Source organism: Bufo gargarizans, chromosome 1 (genome assembly GCF_014858855.1).
Source record: "Bufo gargarizans isolate SCDJY-AF-19 chromosome 1, ASM1485885v1, whole genome shotgun sequence".
NCBI classification, from domain to species: domain Eukaryota; kingdom Metazoa; phylum Chordata; class Amphibia; order Anura; family Bufonidae; genus Bufo; species Bufo gargarizans.
Window position 1 is genome coordinate 739117446 of NC_058080.1, and position 22713 is coordinate 739140158.

General features: G+C 45.4%; 1 protein-coding gene across 1 annotated transcript; it reads right to left on the reverse strand.

Annotated features, from left to right (window-relative positions):
• Positions 1-2054: 2054 nt before the first annotated feature.
• LOC122924930 (gastrula zinc finger protein XlCGF26.1-like) lies at positions 2055-10398 on the reverse strand. The gene is made up of 2 exons (XM_044276469.1): positions 10341-10398; positions 2055-4034 (listed from the first exon to the last, which is right to left on the reverse strand). Exons 1-2 carry the CDS (start codon positions 10372-10374, stop codon positions 2560-2562), a joined length of 1509 nt encoding a protein of 502 aa, XP_044132404.1. The 5' UTR covers positions 10375-10398; the 3' UTR covers positions 2055-2559.
• Between the last annotated feature and the right edge of the window lie 12315 nt (positions 10399-22713).

Here is a 22713-nt window from a genome sequence, read left to right on the forward strand (position 1 = left end):
TATACTACTAAGATGTTTTTTGCCGGTTTTATAAGTCCAGGATTGCTCATAAAGGTAACGTTTTTATTAACTGTAGGGCTGCTAGAAAGCTATGGGAAGGGTTAAAAAGGTGAAACTTTGATGACAGACGCCCTGTAAGTCAATGATGACGGATCTGTTTTTTTGGACATAGAAAAAAACGGATCTGGTGCCCATTGACTTAGAATGGATTTAGTGAAGGACCCGTCCTGATCATTTGGGATATAATACAACCGGTTCTGTTCTAAACGGGTGCAGACAGTTGTATTATATACTCGGTGCTTTTTTGCTGAACCCACGACAGACACAGCAAGAAAGTAGATGTAAACTCAGCCCCAGCTGCTTTATTTTGCAGCCAGATCTCAGCTTTACAAACCGCTAAATGACAGCAAGTTGTGCAACTATTCTGAGGATTGCCGTCTGCAGGGACAACATGTAGCCAGTTATTTATCAGTCTGTTAATAACTAGGTTAAAATTCTTTTTTTGCTGTTATAGCATTTCCCATATTTCAAAAAATGATATAGTTTCTTCTGATTGTCGTGCATTTTCATAAATGTACAATCTTATCTGAAGATATTATAGTCTAAATATCAATGCCCATTGCCTTTAAGTGTAATCACAGATTGAACCAGAGTCTGATATTTCTCTATAGGATTGAAACAGGCCGAGATGAGGTTATGCCGAGTTCAGTTTGGGTAACATGTTTGTAGGGACATAGAGTGTATTGTCTTTTAAAATTATTGTGAGCAGATGTAGTGTATCTGCTAATACTATAATGGGTCCTACAGACATGTATCTGTGAGGGACAACCATTTGAATAGCAATGTATTATTTTACTTCATTACAAAATCATTAGGGACGTCTATTGGGTGTGTGACTGTCCCATTCATGTCTTCACAATTATATTCTATATATTCCTGTGTGGTGTATTTAAATTTGCAACATATCTTAACCAATGACTTATATAATATGTCATCTATGTATAACAGTGTGTCGATGTGTGTGTGTGTGTATATATATATATATATATATATATATATATATATATATATATATATATATATATATATATATATACACACACACACACACACACACACAATTTAGAATATATATTTTAGGCCGTGTATGTCCCACTGACCATATAGACTTTTAAGGTTTAGAAAAGTATTGAAGTTATCTTCCTACTAATTGGATTTCATGAGGAGAGCGGAATATTATTAGCCAGCCGTGTGGGCAAGTTAATGAATCCGGATGTTAAGTAAAAGGAACCATTGTCCATTGTCCCTAAGAAGACAGTAGGAGATGGTGACTCCAACATGTCTAGATTAGGGGTAATTAAAATGTCAGGAAGAAACCCTTAATGCATATTGGGGAGGTTAATAAGGTCATCTGAATATATTATTAGGTATTTAGAATTAATGTTGAAATTGTCATGTGGTACAACAGTGCCATCTAGAGGTAAATTGATAATAGTATGTCATATTCCAAGGGTTAAAATGACATCATTGGTATCTGCATACGAATACACCCATATTGTCGGATTGGAGATCCCTAATCTAGAAGGGGGGGAGTTCTTAGATAACAGGGGGTATAAACTATGCATGAAAACGGTTAGGAGGATCTATCTATCTATCTACACTCTTCAAATGAAACAACTGCAACTAACAATTTACTTCAACATCAAAAAGAAACTTGGATTAATTTTTGTTCTACTGGAAGAGTTTTAAGAACTAATCACACCCGAAACCTGTCCATCCTTGACTTGGTAACGTATGTTATATTTTTGCTTGTGATATTATTAAGATATTCCTCTCGGCGTATTCAAGAGTTCCCATATTGTGGGACCGTATAGTGTTAATCACCTCCCTAATGCTAGTTGTCCTCTTAGCAAAGATGCATATTGCTAATGGGAGATTAGGCATTGTCTGAGTAGAGGAAAACTCTGGGAAATTATATTTCCATAGTCTGGTTGCTGAGTGGGATATAATATCATATTAATATCATTTATATTTTTGATTGTCATAGACTGAGACAGAGTTAAGGGACAACATTTATTGTTCTTGTATTAATCTGTATTTTGTCATGTTATAACCTGTTGGTAAACAGAAAATCCTGAGCTTCTCTTGATGTATTAATTATTGGTCTGTTTGATAAAGATATAGCATTTATTTCTTATCATATGTTACTTTTAATAATTCTGTGCTGATGAGAAAGTGATAGTGGATTACACCACCATCTAGTGGTGGTTTGTTGGTACTGCGTCAATTTGTCTATCCATTGATCTTATGTCAGTTTTATATTGGATTTTTACTCATTTATAAATAAATTATTACATATATTTGCATAATTGGTTGCCCCTTTGTTTTCATTAATTGCAAAAATTAAATTTACAGTCTCAAGATAAAAGAAAGGCGTTTTATGTCCGCCTAGTGGATTTCCTGACTGATTTCCATATTTTATTAACATTTTTATTTTATATAAAAGATATACTTTGACATGATCCAATGAGTTTTATCATTTAAATTCCTTACAAAACTTTAAAACTGCTTCTCTCCTTTGTGACTTGCCTGATGCTTCTTAAGATTGGCTTTAGTAGTAAAACATTTCCCACACTCTAAGCATGCATATGGAGTTTCTCCTGTGTGCATTCTCTCATGTTTAACAAGACTTGATTTATCTGTAAAACGTTTCCCACATTCTAAACATGAATATGGCTTCTCTCCTGTGTGAAATCTCTTATGTGTAACTAGAGTGGATTTTTGTGCAAAACACTTTCCACATTCTGAACATGAATACGGCTTCTCTCCTGTGTGACATATCTCATGGGAAACAAGTTCTGATTTTTGTTTAAAACATTTCCCACATTCTAAGCATGCATATGGCATCTCACCTGTGTGAATTCTCTTATGTCTAGCAAGACTTGATTTATCTGTAAAAGATTTCTCACATTCTGAACATGAATATGGCTTCTCTCCTGTGTGAATTCTCTCATGTTTAACAAAATCTGATTTATTTGCAAAACATTTCCCACATTTTGAACATGAATATGGCTTCTCTCCTGTGTGATTTCTCTCATGTGTAACAAAACTTGATTTACGTGTAAAACATTTTCCACATTCTGAACATGAATATGGCGTCTCTCCTTTGTGAATTCTCTCGTGTGCAACTAGACTTGATTTATGTGTAAAACATTTCTCACATTCTGAACATGAATATGGCTTCTCTCCTGTGTGAGTTCTCTTATGTGAAACCAGACTTGACTTCTGTGCAAAACATTTCCCACAGTCTGTACATGAATATGGTTTCTCCCCTGTGTGAATTCTCTTATGTGAAAAAAGACTTGATTGCTGTAGAAAAGATTTCCCACATTCTGAACAAGAATAAGGCTTCTCTCCTCTGTGACCTCTTTTATGTGAAACAAGACTTGTTTTCTGTGCAAAACATTTCCCACATTCTGTACATGAATATGGTTTCTCCCCTGTGTGACTTCTCTTATGTGTTACAAGTTCTGATTTTTGTTTAAAACATTTCCCACACTCTGAACACGAATATGGCTTCTCTCCTGTGTGAATTCTCTCATGTTTAACAAAACCGGATTTATTTGCAAAACATTTCCCACATTCTGAACATGAATATGGCTTCTCCCCTGTGTGACTTCTTTCATGTATAACAAGACTTGATTTTTGTGTAAAACATTTCCCACATTTTGAACATGAAAATTGCTTATCCACTGTGTGAATTCTTCTGTGTGTAGAATAACTTGATCTCTTTGTAAACTCTTTACTACACTTAAACCTTTTATCCCCTTTCTGATCTGTACTTTTAGTAACAATCTGTGATTGGTTAAGAGATGGTTCCTCATGATTAGGAAGATTATGTGATAGATCTGTATTAGGAAGTTCTGAATGTACATTAACGTTGCCTCCTGAAGAGCGCTGCATGATATCTTCACGTTCTACTTTATAATTTGGTCGTAACATGAAGTTTCCTTTAAAATGTTTACTGGAATTCGCTGTAGAGATAAAAATTGGAATTTGTGTTGTTTTTTTTTTTTGCTAAATCATTGAGCAGACAAACTTATAACATTCCTATTATGCAAGAATTGGATCCAGCTAAAAATAAGGGGGTTATTTATGAAAGGAAAGCCCTTTGTGCCGCAATCTGCGACTTCTCCCCGATCATACCAGGTCTAAAAAAGTGGCTGTGGCGCGAGCAGGGAAGGGCCGGCAGCCCTGTCTCATTTACCATTTTCTATGCCTGTTTTAAGTGTAGAAAATGATCTAAATGTTAGACAGCTCGGTGAGGATGGTGTGTTCAGGGTGGTGTGCAGTGTTAGTTTTCCTCCACACATAGCGTTTTGTATTTAGGCCTTTAGAGCCACCTACTTCTTCCACATGTTTGCCGTGTACCCTACATGGCATGTGGCAAACTGCAAACAGGACTTCTTATGGGCTGCGTTCAAAAAGGACTTTCTTATTGCCACTCTCCCATAAAGGTCAGATTTGTGGAGGACACGACTAAGGCCCCTTTCACACAAGCGAGTTTTCCGTGCGAGTGATATGTGTGACGTGAATGCATAGCACCAGCACTGAATCCTGATCTATATATTTCAATAGGTCTGTGTACGCATCGGGTGTGAAAAACGCATGTTTTATATTCTGTGTTTTTCATGCAGCCCTGGCCACATAGAAGTGAATGGGGTTTCAGTGAAAAACACATTACATCCGGGAGCCAGTGCAGATGCAATGCATTTTTCACGGATGGTTGCTAGGAGATGTTGTTTGTAAACCTTCAGTTTTTTTTATCACGCGCGTGAAAAAACTGAACGCAATTGCAAAACTGACTGAACTTGCTTGCAAAATGGTGCGAGTTTCACTGAACGCATCCGGACCTAATCCGCCACGCTCATGTGAAAGAGGCCTAATAGTTTTCCAGTGTGCGCCCATACGAGATAAAGTGCTTCAGAACTTGACAAAAGATATGCCCAAATAAGATGAGGATGATTGTAAAGCTCTTCTGACCATCTCAGGCCCCCATTGATTACTGTTAGGGATAAACTGGTGCATGTTAAGTTCACACATAGGATCTACTATACCCCGCTTAGACTCTATATTATGGGTACGTTCCCCTTAGCTGAGTTCCCCAGATGTCCTCTGGCATAGGGTACGATACTGCACATGTTTTGGGACTTTAGAGTCTTGCAGGCGTACTAGAGAGAGGTTTTGGAGTTTATGGAGACTTCTTTGGAGAAGCCAAAACATATTAAACCCTAAAGTTTGCCTCTTTGGATTAGTTGACGATCTTCCCCTTACCGTGGCACTACGCACTTTAAGTTACTACTGGACTATGCTAAAAAGGTTATTCTGTATAACTGGAAGAATCCGAACAGACCAACTAGAAATGCCTGACCAGGGCCAGTCTTTGGGGTGTGCGAGCTGTGCGGCCACACAGGGCGCCATGGCAACAGGGGCGCCCGACACAGCCACTGACGGATCTAGGGGCGCGGTAGGGGGTGGCGGCGGGAGATGAACGCTTCCATTGTGGAAGCGCTCATCTCCATAGTTATCTGTATCGCCGTCCTCAGGACAGCGATACAGAAGGCTGTGCTGAGCCAGGGGAGGGAGAGGCGTCTCCCTTTCCCTTCCTCTGATAGGCTGCAGGCCTAGTGCCTGCAGCCTATCAGAGGGCGGCGCAATGACATCTCGCCGCCTCAGCGCGGGACACAGGCCGGAAGAGGCCTGCATCACTGACACTGAGGTAAGTAGAAGTATTTTTTTTACATTTTTATACAGTACAGACCAAAAGTTTGGACACACCTTCTCATTCAAAGAGTTTTCTTTATTTTCATGACTATGAAAATTGTAGATTCACACTGAAGGCATCAAAACTATGAATTAACACATGTGGAATTATATACATAACAAAAAGTGTGAAACTACTGAAAATATGTCATATTCTAGGTTCTTCAAAGTAGCCAACTTTTGCTTTGATTACTGCTTTGCAAACTCTTGGCATTCTCTTGATGAGCTTCAAGAGGTAGTCACCTGAAATGGTCTTCCAACAGTCTTGAAGGAGTTCCCAGAGATGCTTAGCACTTGTTGTCCCTTTTGCCTTCACTCTGCGGTCCAGCTCACCCCAAACCATCTCGATTGGGTTCAGGTCCGGTGACTGTGGAGGCCAGGTCATCTGGCGCAGCACCCCATCACTCTCCTTCATAGTCAAATAGCCCTTACTTTCAACGTTTTCCCAATTTTTCGGACTAACTGACCTTCATTTCTTAAAGTAATGATGGCCACTCGTTTTTCTTTACTTAGCTGCTTTTTTCTTGCCATAATACAAATTCTAACGGTCTATTCAGTAGGACTATCAGCTGTGTATCCACCTGACTTCTCCACAACGCAACTAATGGTCCCAACCCCATTTATAAGGCAAGAAATCCCACTTATTAAACCTGACAGGGCACACCTGTGAAGTGAAGACCATTTCAGGTGACTACCTCTTGAAGCTCATCTAGAGAATGCCAAGAGTGTGCAAAGCAGTAATCAAAGCAAAAGGTGGCTACTTTGAAGAACCTAGAATATGATATATTTTCAGTTGTTTCACACTTTTTGTTATGTATATAATTCCACATGTGTTAATTCATAGTTTTGATGCCTTCAGTGTGAATCTACAATTTTCATAGTCATGAAAATAAAGAAAACTCTTTGAATGAGAAGGTGTGTCCAAACTTTTGGTCTGTACTGTATATGCAATACTTTTACTGGCACATGATGGGGGGGGGGCTGTTATTACTGGCACATGATGGGGGGGGCTGTTATTACTGGCACATGATGGGGGGGCTGTTATTACTGGCACATGATGGGGGGCTGTTATTACTGGCACATGATGGGGGGGGCTGTTATTACTGGCACATGATGGGGGGGGCTGTTATTACTGGCACATGATGGGGGGCTGTTATTACTGGCACATGATGGGGGGCTGTTATTACTGGCACATGATGGGGGGGGCTGTTATTACTGGCACATGATGGAGGGGCGCTGTTATTACTGGCACATGGGGGGGCTGTTATTACTGGCACATGATTGGGGGGTTGCTCTTGTTACTGGCACATGATTGGGGGGTTGCTCTTGTTACTGGCACATGATTGGGGGCACTATAGGGGCATCTACTGAGGCCACAAAGAAGGGGGATTTTATATGGGAGCTCTGTACAGTAGAATTTTATACTGGGACACATTATGGTGGGCACTATGGGGAAGGAGGGAGAGGAGTACTATGGGGTCATCTACAGGGGGCACTAAGAAGGGGTATTTTATACTTGGAAATTAAGGGGGACACTGAGGGCATCTACTGGGGCATTTTATACTGGTACATTATGGGGGGCACTAGAAGGAAGGGGGGAGAGGAGCACTATGGGGGCACTGTATAGGGGTATTTTATACTGGCACATTATGGGGGCACTATGGGGACATTAGCTCAACTGGGGGCATTACAAGGGGGCATTTTTTGCACTGTCACATTATAAGGAGAATTATTTCTACTGGGGGGCATTATGGTGGGCTTTATTACTCCCCCAGGGTATGACCCCCTAGTAGCAGCACCAGCCTCTCCCTGCTCTGCGACCCCTCTGCCCCTTCTCCAAATCCTTATTATGAAATCTTTCTCATTAGGATAAAACACAACATCAGCTCCGCCGAGCCCCCGGCCAAGTGTGGAAGTGGCGACCGAGATCCCCAAGGGCCAAGCCAAGTAACTGTGAGTGTTCATGTGAAATATGTTTCTTATACACATATAGCATACACTGTGCCACACAATATACAGTATACCTCTACACTGTGCCACACAATATACAGTATACCTCTACACTGTGCCACACAATATACAGTATACCTCTACACTGTGCCACACAATATACAGTATACCTCTACACTGTGCCCCACAATATACAGTATACCGCTACACTGTGCCCCACAATATACAGTATACCTCTACACTGTGCCCCACAATATACAGTATACCGCTACACTGTGCCACACAATATACAGTATACCTCTACATTGTGCCCCACAATATACAGTATACCTCTACACTGTGCCCCACAATATACAGTATACCGCTACACTGTGCCACACAATATACAGTATACCTCTACACTGTGCCCCACAATATACAGCATACCGCTACACTGTGCCACACAATATACAGTATACCTCTACACTGTGCCACACAATATACAGTATACCTCTACACTGTGCCCCACAATATACAGTATACCTCTACACTGTGCCCCACAATATACAGTATACCGCTACACTGTGCCACACAATATACAGTATACCTCTATACTGTGCCCCACAATGTACAGTATACCTCTACACTGTGCCCCACAATGTACAGTATACCTCTACACTGTGCCCCACAATATACAGTATACCTCTACACTGTGCCACACAATATACAGTATACCGCTACACTGTGCCCCACAATATACAGTATACCTCTACACTGTGCCCCACAATGTACAGTATACCTCTACACTGTGCCATACAATATACAGTATACCTCTACTGTGCCCCACAATATACAGTATACCGCTACACTGTGTAGTCTGTTCTATAAGCACCCTTGTTCTGTGGCGGCGGACAGAAAATAATCTGGAAGTGCCCCTCCCGAGACCAGGCTCTGGATCCACCACTGCACACACCTCTTTGTGTATGTTCAGGTGAACCGGGGGGGGGGGGGGGGGGGCACAGGGCGCCTGAACACCTAAGTCCAGCTAGAAATGCCTGCCTTACACCGGTGACTGTGCTGCTCCCACTGTATAAAGTTACCTCATTGTGCAGAGGTTGCCCGGATAAATGTGATGAAGTTTGGGAACCTTGGTTACGGGTCTCCCACTGGCCTGGGACCTGTGACTCCCCGATCAAGTCTCTCATAGACGGTTGCACTTCCAGACCCCCCTCCCCATCATTGTTATATTTTTTTTTTACTGCATCTTTTGTACTATATGCCTTCCATACTTTGTTTCTTTGAATAAATGTTCCGGTGGACAGATTCTCCCACTTCAGCTGTGGAAGTCTGCAGCTCCTCAGGGGTGTACATGGGCGTCTTGGCTGCTTCTCTTATCAGTACAATAGTACTTTGTGCTTCTCTATCACATAAAATCCAAATAAAATACATTAAAAGGGGATTCTGCAGAGCCGATGCGGGTCCTGTGACCAGCGACGTCATCCACCGGGCTCCCTGTGCGGACGTTTTATGTACAGGCTTATCCCTGCCTGAGCGAGGGGCCCGGCTCTGTACACGAAACATCAGAGCCTGAGTGTAGGATGGAAAAACGTGCTGCGCTACGCTTCCCCATGTTGCAGAGTCCTCGTACTGGATGTCCCAGTACGGCATCTGTTGTGTATGTTGATCGGATGACAAAAACCCAGCCTTACGTACCCGATCCAGCACTTCCGTTATTTTCATTGTTCTGCTCCATTAGATGAGAAGAACAACAGAAATAAATAGCGCTGGTGTGAATGGGGCCTAAGAGGTGGGGATTTATGCAGGGACCATTACTGGTCTAACAGCAGGGACTCATAGCCAAGTGATAAAGTCCAGTCCAATATGGCGGATCTTCCCTGTACTTTATCACTTGGCTATAATAGCCCGTCTGCATTCACTACATACTGCTGCACATACATGCGTGTGATATGTGCGGTGCAGCGCGTGATATGTGCGGTGCAGCGCGTGGTGCGTGTGTTGCATACGGTGCAGCGTGTCAAGTGTGCGGTCCAGCGTGTGAAGAGTACGGTTGTAAACATTGTAGTTTACTATACCAGCCCGACAGATACCAATAGGACACCACTTACCATATGGCAGGAGATGAGCCTTGTGTCACTGCACACACGTGTATACACGTCACATGACGGCTCTTACCCTGTGATATAAAAGGCTGGTGCTCCTCCATTACATGTCACTGCACACACGTGTATACACTGCACATGACGGCTCTTACCTTGTGATATAAGAGGCTGGTGCTCCTCCATTACATGTCACTGCACACACGTGTATACACTGCACATGACGGCTCTTACCTTGTGATATAAGAGGCTGGTGCTCCTCCATTACATGTCACTGCACACACGTGTATACACTGCACATGACGGGTCTCACCTTGTGATATAAGAGGCTGGTGCTCCTCCATTACATGTCACTGCACACACGTGTATACACTGCACATGACGGCTGTTACCCTGTGATATAAGAGGCTGGTGCTCCTACATTACATGTCACTGCACACACGTGTATACACTGCACATGATGGCTCTTACCTTGTGATATAAGAGGCTGGTGCTCCTCCATCATGGCCTCCTTGTACAGATCCTTGTGTCCTTCTATATACTCCCACTCCTCCATGGAGAAATAGACAGTGACATCCTGACACCTTAGAGGAACCTGACAACACAATGACACCGTCATCACCCAGACCCCTCCAGTGCTGTTACTGGAGAATTTCCCAGCATTCCCAGCAGTGTCACCTCTCCAGTCAGCAGCTCCATCATCTTGTGGGTGAGTTCTAGGATCTTCTGCTCATGTATCAGGGGGTGAGGGGGAGGCTCTGTGATGGGGGGAGGGGTCCTGCTCCGCCCTCCTGACTCCTGGAGATGGATGATGGGAGTCACACAGTCCCCAGATGTCTTCTTCACTATTGTGTACTCCTGTGGATGGAGAGAGACACTTAGGGAATAAACCCTTCAGGGGCCATGTGCTCTCCTCCGGCCCTCTCCTCCTGGGTACAACGTGCCTACTTACCTTCTCATGGCTCCTACAACATGACTATTGGTCACTGGTCACATGATACATCACTCACCATACTGGGGGCTGATCTTCAGGTTGTCCGTCACTTGGAAGGTCTGGGGGCCGTTCTCCAGGACCCTGGACTCTTCCTATCACTTCCTATGATGGATTCTCCTTCCCGATGTCTGACTTGTTACAGAATACAATAAAGAGGAGAGAAATCTAGAAAAGTTTACCTCTCCGCTCAGCAGGGAGACGATCTCCAAGGTGAGGTCTAATATTCTTCTGCTGATCTCCTTCCTGTCCATCCTTGGTGGCTCATTCAGGAGAAGGGTCGTATTGCTGGTTTTCTTCCTCCCCCCTCCAAAAAAAGAAATAAAGGTTAATCAGTGAGTCCAATGTCCACTATAATGAAGCTGAGAAAAAGTACAACTCATCCTGCAAAACCGAGACCCTCATAAATCTGCACTGATGGGAAAAGCCCTGAGCTCCGGGTGCATCTAAGCTCCTGGCAGTGCAGTGTGTATCTAAGCTCCTGACAGTGCAGTGTGTGGAGGCAGGAGTCTCTGAGCTCCCTGTGTATCTAAGCTCCTGGCAGTGCAGTGTGTGGAGGCAGGAGACTATGGTCCCGGCATGTACTGAGTTTCTCAGTTGTTGACTTGGGCCGGTCGGCGCATAGTCCACTGCACACACAGATCGCACTTGGAGAAGAATACTTGTGTCTGAATCAGGCCTAAGGAAGCCGTAGACCTTCAATAGAGGTGGGATTAACCCTTCTCCTCCTGGAAGCTCTTCCTCCAGGACCTCATACAAATACTCCAGTGTCATGTCTTCTGGATCGGGAGAGGTCAGTGAGCTGCTGCCAGGAATGGGCACGCTGAATTCAATATTCCTGATCCTTATTTCCCCTCACATTATCTTTTTTGGGTGTAATCAGGAGCCCCTCATACACATCAGATACTCGCCCAGCCCTGCCAACATCAGCCGAGGGTAATTTAATGTGAATGGACATTTTTTTTTTTTTATTCAATATTGTTTATTGAATCCTATAAAACATCCAGATAAAACTGGTCTCTGGTAAATTCTGCTCTTCATTCAAATTAACTTTTACAAAGATCCCCTCAGTGTGAGCAGAAACAGGAGGTGGCAGTCCGGGGTCACTCCTGTCCAGATCTCTATTAACTCTCTATCTCCTCCCCTGCATCCAGGTAGTCACAGACGTCCCATACATCTGCAGTGGCAGGGTTTGTGGTGGCCCCAATGCCACGCTGGGTCCCTCAGACACTGTCAATGTGTCACCATGTGTTTCTGCTTTCCAATGGGAAATAAGTCCAGAGAGTCGGGGTCTGCAGTAACCTGTCACGGGTAGTACGGGGAAGGAAAGACAACCAAAGGGAACCACAACTAAACAACGAAAGACCGGGCCCCAAACCTAGGGAATAAAGAGATCACCTCCTAGCATTGTCACGGATGGTGTAGCAGAAAACAAGAAGTTACAAATAAGGATCCGACTGGCTTGATCCAAAACTAAGGAACAAAAGCCCTGAAGCTCTCCCTGTCTTCTCAGCCCATGCAAAGATCTCAGTTATAGAAAGTTGCATGTCTACGTACCTAGACTGAGTGACACCTGCAAACCCTAAAATAGTGGGGGGACATGACTACCGGCTCCCTGCACTTAATATGGAGGGAGTCAGGGTCACCTAGAATCAAGCCAACAGAAAAACAACAAAAATAGAAATAGACTTATCTGTAAAACCAGCTGTAGCAACTTCAAGCAGAGAACACAAACCAGGAAGTAATATAAACCGCAAAGTGAGGCAGTATGGGAGGAGATATATAGGGAGGCAATCACTGCTAATAGATGACAGCTGGGAGAGGGAGGAGAGATGTCAAAGCGAAAGCAAAACAAAATAAGATCATGCAGGAGGTACTGAAGAACGTCTATCAGAACTTCTCAGAGATCTGGCGGTGACAAGCATTCCCTGATACACTCCCTAAGCTGCTAACAACATGTGCAAATCTCAATGGTAGAAATGCACATGAACCTGAGATTGCTGAAACACTGCACCAAACCCTCAGATTAGGGAACAGGGAAAGAGGCAACTGGCTCCTTCCCAACTGAAGGAGCTAGTGTCTCCCTGAGGCCTAGTCAGGACAGACACACTAAGAAAAGGGAAAGGACTTAGCCTGAGATGTAACTGGAACAGGAGAACCCACACACAAGCAGAGCACTCCACAGAAGAGCTATCAGCCGTAAGGAAGCAAGTGAGAGGCGGAACACATAAAGAGCCACCTGACTGATAATGAGCAGCATCTGCGAAGGGTGGAAACCTGTCAGCAACAATGAAAACAAGAGAGATCTGTCAAATAAACTCCTGAGTCTTCCGTCTATTTGAACTTCTAAGATCTCTCCCAGGGTCGGCGGTGACAGTACCCCCCCTCCTTCTACAGGTGACCTCTGGGCACCCAGGACCAACTTTATCAGGGTGGGCTATGTGAAAGGCCGTCAGAAGCAAACTGGCATTCACATCAGTCGCCCGGACCCACATTTTCTCCTCCAGACCATAACCCTTCCAATGAACGAGGTATTGAAGGGAAACCCCGAAGGACAACTCTGGAAATCTGAAACTCCAGATTCCCGTCAACCAAAGACAGGTGGAGGTGGCAAGGAAGATGGTACAGCAGGTTCCACATAACTCTTTAACAAATATTTATGGAAGAAATTATGGATCTTCCAAGCTTGCGGAAGTTCAAGGCGAAAAGAAACCGTATTAATAATGGCAGAGATCTTGTATGGACCAATAAATCTTGGACCTAACTTCCAGGATGGCACCTTCAACCTAATGTTCTTAGTGGACAACCACACCAAATCACCCACATTCAGGTCCGGACCAGACACACGTTTCTTGTCAGCCATACATTTATACATATCGCCCATGTTTTTTAAATTGATTAGAATTTTCTGCCAGATAGATGACAAGGAAGAAGCAAATCTCTCCTCATCAGGTATACCAGAGGAATTATTCCCAGAGAACATACCAAACTGAGGGTGAAACCCATATGCACCAAAAAATGGTGACTTATCAGTGGACTCCTGACGACGGTTATTCAAAGCAAATTCAGCCAAAGACAAAAATGAGGACCACTCCTCCTGATTCTCAGCAACAAAACACCTCAAATATGTCTCCAGATTCTGGTTAGTGCGTTCAGTTTGTCCGTTCGACTGAGGGTGAAAAGCCGAAAATACAGATCCAATTCCAAGACCGCACGGACTTGGATGTGATTTGGATGTAAATGCCCTCAAATTAAAGCGGACAGTCTGCAGGTAAAGCACATCTTGTTTGTTTCATTTCAAATCCATTGTGGTGGTGCATAGAGCCAAAAATGTTAGAATTGTGTCGATGTCCCAATATTTATGGACCCAACTGTAACTTATTCTCCCAGAGGATCAGCAAGACTTGTCTTAAATGATCCTGATGACTCTCCAATATGTCATCTAGGTATACGACAACAAACCTTCCCACCAAATGATGAAAAATGTAATCGATGAAATGTTGAAATACTGCCGGGGCATTGGTCAAACCAAAAAGGCATGACCAAGTTCTCAAAATGACCCACAGGAGTATTAAAAGCTGTCTTCCATTCATCCCTCTCTCTGATCCTTACCAGATTATATGCCCCTCTTGGGTCTAATTTAGAAAACACCTTAGCTCCAACAATCTGGTTGAACAAATCTGGGATCAGGGGAAGGGGATAAGAATCGGAAATCTAGACACGGTCTCAATGTCCCATCTTTTTTCTTTACAAAAAAGAACCCCGCCGCTATAGGTGACTTAGATGGTCTGATGGGTCCCTTTGCCAAACTCTCAGTAATATACTTTCGCATAGCAACTCTTTTGGGTCCAGAAAGGTTATACAACCAAGACTTTGGCAACTTAGCTCCAGGAATCAGATTGACAGGGCAATCATATTCTCTATGAGGGGGTAACTCCTGATCCACACTCTCAGCGAACACATCAGAAAAATCAGAGAGAAACGGGGGTAACATTTTAGTGGATATCCCAGCAAGAGATGTGACGAGACAGTTGTCCATACAGAAATCACTCCAACCTTTGATCTGTCTCGCTTGACAATCAATGGTCGGGTTATGTTTGGACAACCATGGCAATCCTAGCACCAGAGGAGCCGGCAGACCCTTCATTATAAAACAAGAAATACCCTCAACATAAGAATCCCCCATTCTTAAATGGATATCCTGCACCATGTGAGTCAAATATCTTTGAGAAAGGGGAGCAGAATCAATAGTGAACACTGAGATCTCTTTGTCCAGTGCATTAGATTTAAAACCATGCATCAGGACAAACTGGTAATCCACAAGGTTAACCCCTGCCCCGCTGTCCAAAAATACCTCTACATTAATATTTTTGGAATCTAGCGCCACCCTGGCAGGCAGGAGAAAACAGGTACTACCGGTAAAAGACAAGATCATGCTCTCAGATTCCCCAACTACTCTGCCAAGAGTTAGAGAACAAAACTTATTGGTAACTCCTTTTTTTTATTTTATTCTCGCCTTGATATTTTAGATAGGGACAAACATTAACAAAACGACCCTCTTTACCACACAAAAAATAACGTTTCTTTCTAGCCCTGAAGTTCTTATCACCAGGGTCTGGAGAGACCCGTCCCAATTGCATAGGTTCATCTCCAAATATGGGCTCAGGTGTCTCAGTACCCAGAGTGTCAGAGGGGACCGACCACCCTTCAGGTAATATGTCCCGAGAGAACAGAGTTTTGCACCTTTCCCTCAGACGTCTATCAATTCGTACCGCAAGAGACATGGCAGCTTCTAATGAAACAGGATTTTCATGGAGTGCTAGGGCATCTTTTAGTCTCTCAGATAGCCCCTGACAGAACTGACTCAAGAGAGCAGGGTCATTCCACTCTGAATCAGTTGCCCACCTCCTGAATTCAGAGCACTAGGACTCAGCAGACCGATTTTCCTGTTGCAAGCCGCGCAACATAGATTCAGCCAGAGAAACTCGGTCTGGGTCGTCATAAATAAGTCCCAGGGCTCTGAAAAAATCATCCACCGACCGGAGGGATTTGGATCCGGGCGGCAAAGAAAAGGCCAAGAATTGAGCGTCACCTTTCAATAAAGAAATAACGATCCCCACCTTTTGACTCTAGTCACCAGAGGAGTGAGGGCGTAAGCGAAAATAAAGTTTTACAAGACTCCCTGAACCGAATGAAGTTGTAACTTCCTCTGGCAAATCGGTCCGGGGGGGCGATTTTAGGTTCAGAGCAAGGTCTGGACCCCACTGCGGAGACAGATGCCCGACACCTTGCAACAGATTCACGGAGGTCTGCTACCTCCAGCGACAACCCCTGCATGCGATCCAGCAGTGAAGAGACAGGATCCATGACAACACAGAGCAGGGGAAACAGTAAAGGTATTCGGCGGCCTTTAATGTCACGGGTTGTACGGGGAAGGAAAGACAACAAAAGGGAACCACAACTAAATAACAGACTAGGCCCCAAACCTAGGGAATACAGAGGTCACCTCCTAGCAAACCCTGACTCTCTCCCTAAGCTGCTAACAACATGTGCAAATCTCAATGGTAGAAATGCACATGCACAGGAACCTGAGACTGCTGAAACACTGCACCAAACCCTCAGCTTAGGGAACAGGGAAAGAGGCAACCGGCTCCTTCTAAACTGAAGGAGCTAGTGTCTCCCTGAGGCCTAGTCAGGACAGACACACCAAGAAAAGGGAAAGGACTTAGCTTGAGATGTAACTGGAACAGGAGAACCACCACACAAGCAGAGCACTCCACAGAAGAGCCATCAGCCGCAAGGAAGCAAGTGAGAGGCGGAACACATAAAGAGCCACCGGCGGTCACATAACCAGGGTGTTTCTTTACTGAAGGAATTCAGGTGAAAAACAATACAGGCAAGGCGTAGGGCTGGCTTCTCCAGTCTCCTCCCTGGCAGAAGAAAGGTTTGATGCTGAGGAAAGGCCTGACCTAGCTGTCCCCCCCCCTCTCTCTCTCTCAGAAGGCTGTTACCCTGGCTAAAGGCTGGAGATCCACGGTCTGTAGCTCAGAAGTCCGGGTGGCTCCTTGGTCACAGGGCTGTTGACCCATGATCTGAGGCTCAGCGTCCCCATCCCAGTGTCTTCTTCTGGTTACTCACGCAGACTGGCATGAGTCTCCCCTCCAAGCACTGGTCCCTTACTGCAGCACACTAGTCGCTATGACTGCTCTCCTTATATACCATTTCTTTCTAAACTAGACCCTTTTAGTGTGAGGGGTGGAGTGGAGAAACTCAGCACAAACAGATATATTGCTACAACTCCCGTCATAGACTTCTGTTAGAGCTTCAATGATACCTAATGGGAATGACACAGCAGTTTTTCCAGACAAAAACAAGTCTTCAGACATAACAACAGAGCAAAACCAGAAAGTCACAAGGTCAGGCTGTCTGGATTTGGTGGTAAACAAATCTGGATTTTCCCCTCCAAAACATGGTCTTCTTTAAACCTTACGGTAGTTGTGGAGAATTACCAGCTTCTCATTCAAAGTCTGAAAGTTCTCTCAGTATTCTTTAACCCTTTCCACAGAGCCTTGCAAATACAGTGCAAATGAACAGGATATATATCACAAAATACATATAAAATGCAGTTAAACAGTATTAAACAGTGCAAGTTAACCCTTTCAAGAGAAATAAAGTCGTTGAATGTTAAAGTTGATGTCTTTGCGTAGGGGGAACAGGGCAAATGTCCACAAATGTCCAGACTTTAAAGTACCCCTGCTCCAGGGCACTAGACATCTACCCCCATCCCCCGATCACGTCAAACCCATAGAGACGACAATTTAACCCCTTACATGCCTCATTGCCAGACTCTACCCCCCCGCACCTGCCATCCTGGGCATTAAAGTAACTTTTACAAAGCCTTTCCCTGGTGAATACAACAAACAGGTATTAACCCCTTTATTACTGTACCAGCCTGGCCCATCAGACCTCATGATAATCTCTATATCTGTGATCGGTCTCCACAATCTGAAGGGAGCACTAGCCATCCCACCACCTCTCACCTAGAGGGCATTTGGCCACCCGTACATACAGAATTCTGGGAAGTCTGCACAGGACAGAGCGCCCTATGTACAGAACTTCTAGACTTGCAGGTGTCAGCCATCGAACCTAAAAAGGAGGGTTCCCCCTTATAAAGAGAGTCAAATACATCTGTATATCACTGCACACACGTGTATACACTGCACATGACGGCTCTTACCTTGTGATATAAGAGGCTGGTGCTCCTCCATTACATGTCACTGCACACACGTGTATACACTGCACATGACGGCTCTTACCTTGTGATATAAGAGGCTGGTGCTCCTCCATTACATGTCACTGCACACACGTGTACACACTGCACATGACGGCTCTTACCCTGTGATATAAGAGGCTGGTGCTCCTCCATTACATGTCACTGCACACACGTGTATACACTGCACATGACGGCTCTTACCTTGTGATATAAGAGGCTGGTGCTCCTCCATTACATGTCACTGCACACACGTGTATACACTGCACATGACGGCTCTTACCTTGTGATATAAGAGGCTGGTGCTCCTCCATTACATGTCACTGCACACACGTGTATACACTGCACATGACGGCTCTTACCCTGTGATATAAGAGGCTGGTGCTCCTCCATTACATGTCACTGCACACACGTGTATACACTGCACATGGCGGCTCTTACCCTGTGATATAAGAGGCTGGTGCTCCTCCATTACATGTCACTGCACACACGTGTACACACTGCACATGACGGCTCTTACCTTGTGATATAAGAGACTGGTGCTCCTCCATTACATGTCACTGCACACACGTGTATACACTGCACATGGTGGCTCTTACCTTGTGATATAAGAGGCTGGTGCTCCTCCATTACATGTCACTGCACACACGTGTACACACTGCACATGACGGCTCTTACCTTGTGATATAAGAGGCTGGTGCTCCTCCATTACATGTCACTGCACACACGTGTATACACTGCACATGACGGCTCTTACCTTGTGATATAAGAGGCTGGTGCTCCTCCATTACATGTCACTGCACACACGTGTATACACTGCACATGACGGCTCTTACCTTGTGATATAAGAGGCTGGTGCTCCTCCATTACATGTCACTGCACACACGTGTATACACTGCACATGACGGCTCTTACCTTGTGATATAAGAGGCTGGTGCTCCTCCATTACATGTCACTGCACACACGTGTATACACTGCACATGACGGCTCTTACCTTGTGATATAAGAGGCTGGTGCTCCTCCATTACATGTCACTGCACACACGTGTATACACTGCACATGACGGCTCTTACCTTGTGATATAAGAGGCTGGTGCTCCTCCATTACATGTCACTGCACACACGTGTATACACTGCACATGACGGCTCTTACCTTGTGATATAAGAGGCTGGTGCTCCTCCATTACATGTCACTGCACACACGTGTATACACTGCACATGACGGCTCTTACCTTGTGATATAAGAGGCTGGTGCTCCTCCATTACATGTCACTGCACACACGTGTATACACTGCACATGACGGGTCTTACCTTGTGATATAAGAGGCTGGTGCTCCTCCATTACATGTCACTGCACACACGTGTATACACTGCACATGACGGCTCTTACCTTGTGATATAAGAAGCTGGTGCTCCTCCATTACATGTCACTGCACACACGTGTATACACTGCACATGACGGCTCTTACCTTGTGATATAAGAGGCTGGTGCTCCTCCATTACATGTCACTGCACACACGTGTATACACTGCACATGACGGGTCTTACCCTGTGATATAAGAGGCTGGTGCTCCTCCATTACATGTCACTGCACACACGTGTATACACTGCACATGACGGCTCTTACCTTGTGATATAAGAGGCTGGTGCTCCTCCATTACATGTCACTGCACACACGTGTATACACTGCACATGACGGCTCTTACCTTGTGATATAAGAGGCTGGTGCTCCTCCATTACATGTCACTGCACACACGTGTACACACTGCACATGACGGCTCTTACCTTGTGATATAAGAGGCTGGTGCTCCTCCATCATGGCCTCCTTGTACAGATCCTTGTGTCCTTCTATATACTCCCACTCCTCCATGGAGAAATAGACAGTGACGTCCTGACACCTTATAGGAACCTGACAACACAATGACACCGTCATCACCCAGACCCCTCCAGTGCTGTTACTGGAGAATTTCCCAGTATTCCCAGCAGTGTCACCTCTCCAGTCAGCAGCTCCATCATCTTGTGGGTGAGTTCTAGGATCTTCTGCTCATGTATCAGGGGGTGAGGGGAAGGCTCTGTGATGGGGGGAGGGGTCCTGCTCCGCCCTCCTGACTCCTGGAGATGGATGATGGGAGTCACACAGTCCCCCGATGTCTTATTCACTATTGTGTACTCCTGTGGATGGAGAGAGACACTTAGGCCTCGTTCACACTTCAGTGTTTGGTCAGTGATTTCCATCAGTGATTTGTGAGCCAAAACCAGAAGTGGAGCCTCCACAGACATGAGGTAGAAGGGAAAGATCTGCTCCTGTTCTGTGTTTAGAGCTGCACCTGGTTTTGGCTCACAAATCACTGATGGAAATCACTGACCGAACACTGACGTGTGAACGAGACACTTAGGGAATAAACCCTTCAGGGGCCATGTGCTCTCCTCCGGCCCTCTCCTCCTGGGTACAACGTGCCTACTTACCTCCTCATGGCTCCTACAACATGACTATTGGTCACTGGTCACATGATACATCACTCACCATACTGGGGGCTGATCTTCAGGTTCTCCATCACTTGGAAGGTCTGGAGGCCGTTCTCCAGGACCCTGGACTCTTCCTATCACTTCCTATGATGGATTCTCCTTCCCGATGTCTGACTTGTTACAAAATACAATAAAGAGGAGAGAAATCTAGAAAAGTTTACCTCTCCGCTCAGCAGGGAGATGATCTCCAAGGTGAGGTCTAATATTCTTCTGCTGATCTCCTTCCTGTCCATCCTTGGTGGTCATTCAGGAGAAGAGGAGAGAACTGGAGGAGCTGGAGGCTTCTAGTACTGCAGGCGCCTTTATGAGAAGAGGAGAGGAAATCATCCAGAGGACAAGACCAGATGTCACCTCCAGAACCGCACTTCCTGAGCCTGGAGGGGCCCCGCTTCTCAGAGCCCCCACCACATGGATTCCAGGGGCCCCAACATGGAGATTTCTGGTGGCTCCACAGGAGATAAATGTCTGATAGATGCAGGTCCCACCTCTGGGCTGTGCTCAGCTGTGTCCACAACTCCTAGAGAAGAGACTGGAGAGAGCTGAGCTCAGGCCGGGCCCAGCTCCATTCATTCTCCTCCTGGAGGTAGGGGCCCCATCAGCAGGACAGTCAGGGGCCAGCAAATGATGACAACCCCCACTATCCCCACTACTACTCCCCCATCATACTAAGCTGAGGAGCGGAGAAGGATTCCTTGTGTGTAATGGAGGAGAATCTCCAGAGGTGACATGTCTGAGCTCTCCACCACACTGTCTCCTCACAGCTCATCTTACCTGCAGGCTGGAGGAATGGCTGATACCAGAGAGAACAAGAGCCCTGACTACCGACCAGGACCTGCCCAGTATCTGCTGCACTGCCAGAGCTGAAGGACCTGCCCAGTATCTACTGCACTGCCAGAGCTGAAGGACCTGCGGTGACGTCACTGTCATGTGATCAGTGCAGGGGGCGGGGCTTAGGAGAGGATGTGGTGAAGGACCTGGGGTGACGTCACCGTCATGTGATCAGTGCATGGGAGAAAGAGGGTAGATGCTAGAATGGAGTTGTTAGAAGGAGGTCTGTGACGTCACAGGTCACATGCTCCTTCATGGTCACATGACAAACCCAGCAGCTTGTGGAGGAGGAGGGGCTGTGTGTAAGGAGCCCAGTGAGGGGGATGGGCTGCAGTCCTGGAGGACACAGAGCTTCATATGGAGCTCATATATGAGGGGCAGGTGGAGCACTCAGGGGCCATGGGGTTAAGGGGCAGGGCCGGACTGGCCTACCGGGAAAATTCCCGTTAGGCCGGTAGCTCTGACTGCCGCACGGCCGGCTGTGCCGACAGCGAGGAGGCTGAGGCTCCTTGGCCGGTGCAGTAACAGAGGAGACCATTCCCCCCATCAGCACGGCTGTCTGGCACGGACATTGCCTGGAGCCTGACTCCTCCCACACATGTGACTGATCACGTGATCATGACATCACACAAGGTCCTTTAGCCTGGTAGCTGCTGCTTGTGTGGAGCTGTCATCAGGCTGTTCAGCGCTGTCAGGTAGGAGGCTGACGAGGTCTAGTAGCCACACTGATGCTTCTATGATAATACTTCAATAGCAGCATCGAGGATGCACAGTCTCAGGCTAGAGGCACAATTATATAATCAAATGATCAGCCACATTCAGCAGTCCTGCCATACTGACAATGCCAAATCCAACCTGAGAGATCAAACTTCTGGCAGACAACAGTTTTCTATCATTGATCACATATAAATTCTCAACCCTAGCCAGCCAAAATTATCAACAGCTTTAAAAGATTGATGACTGGGCCCGGTGTTCTGCCAGATTCCTATACCTGGCAGAATGCTATACCCGGAAGTGACGCGGCCGCATCGGGATCAGCTAGAGGAGGGTGTGTGTGGATCTGCGCAAGCGCAGATCCACTGGATTCGTAAAAATAATTGCACTGCCGTGGGAGAAGCACCTACTTCATTTGCATGCGCAAAACTGTATACCGCGCGTGCGCACTCAGGGGTAGGTAGATTTTTCAGTGCAAAATGTTCTATCAGATCTCCCTACCCCTGAGTGCGCATG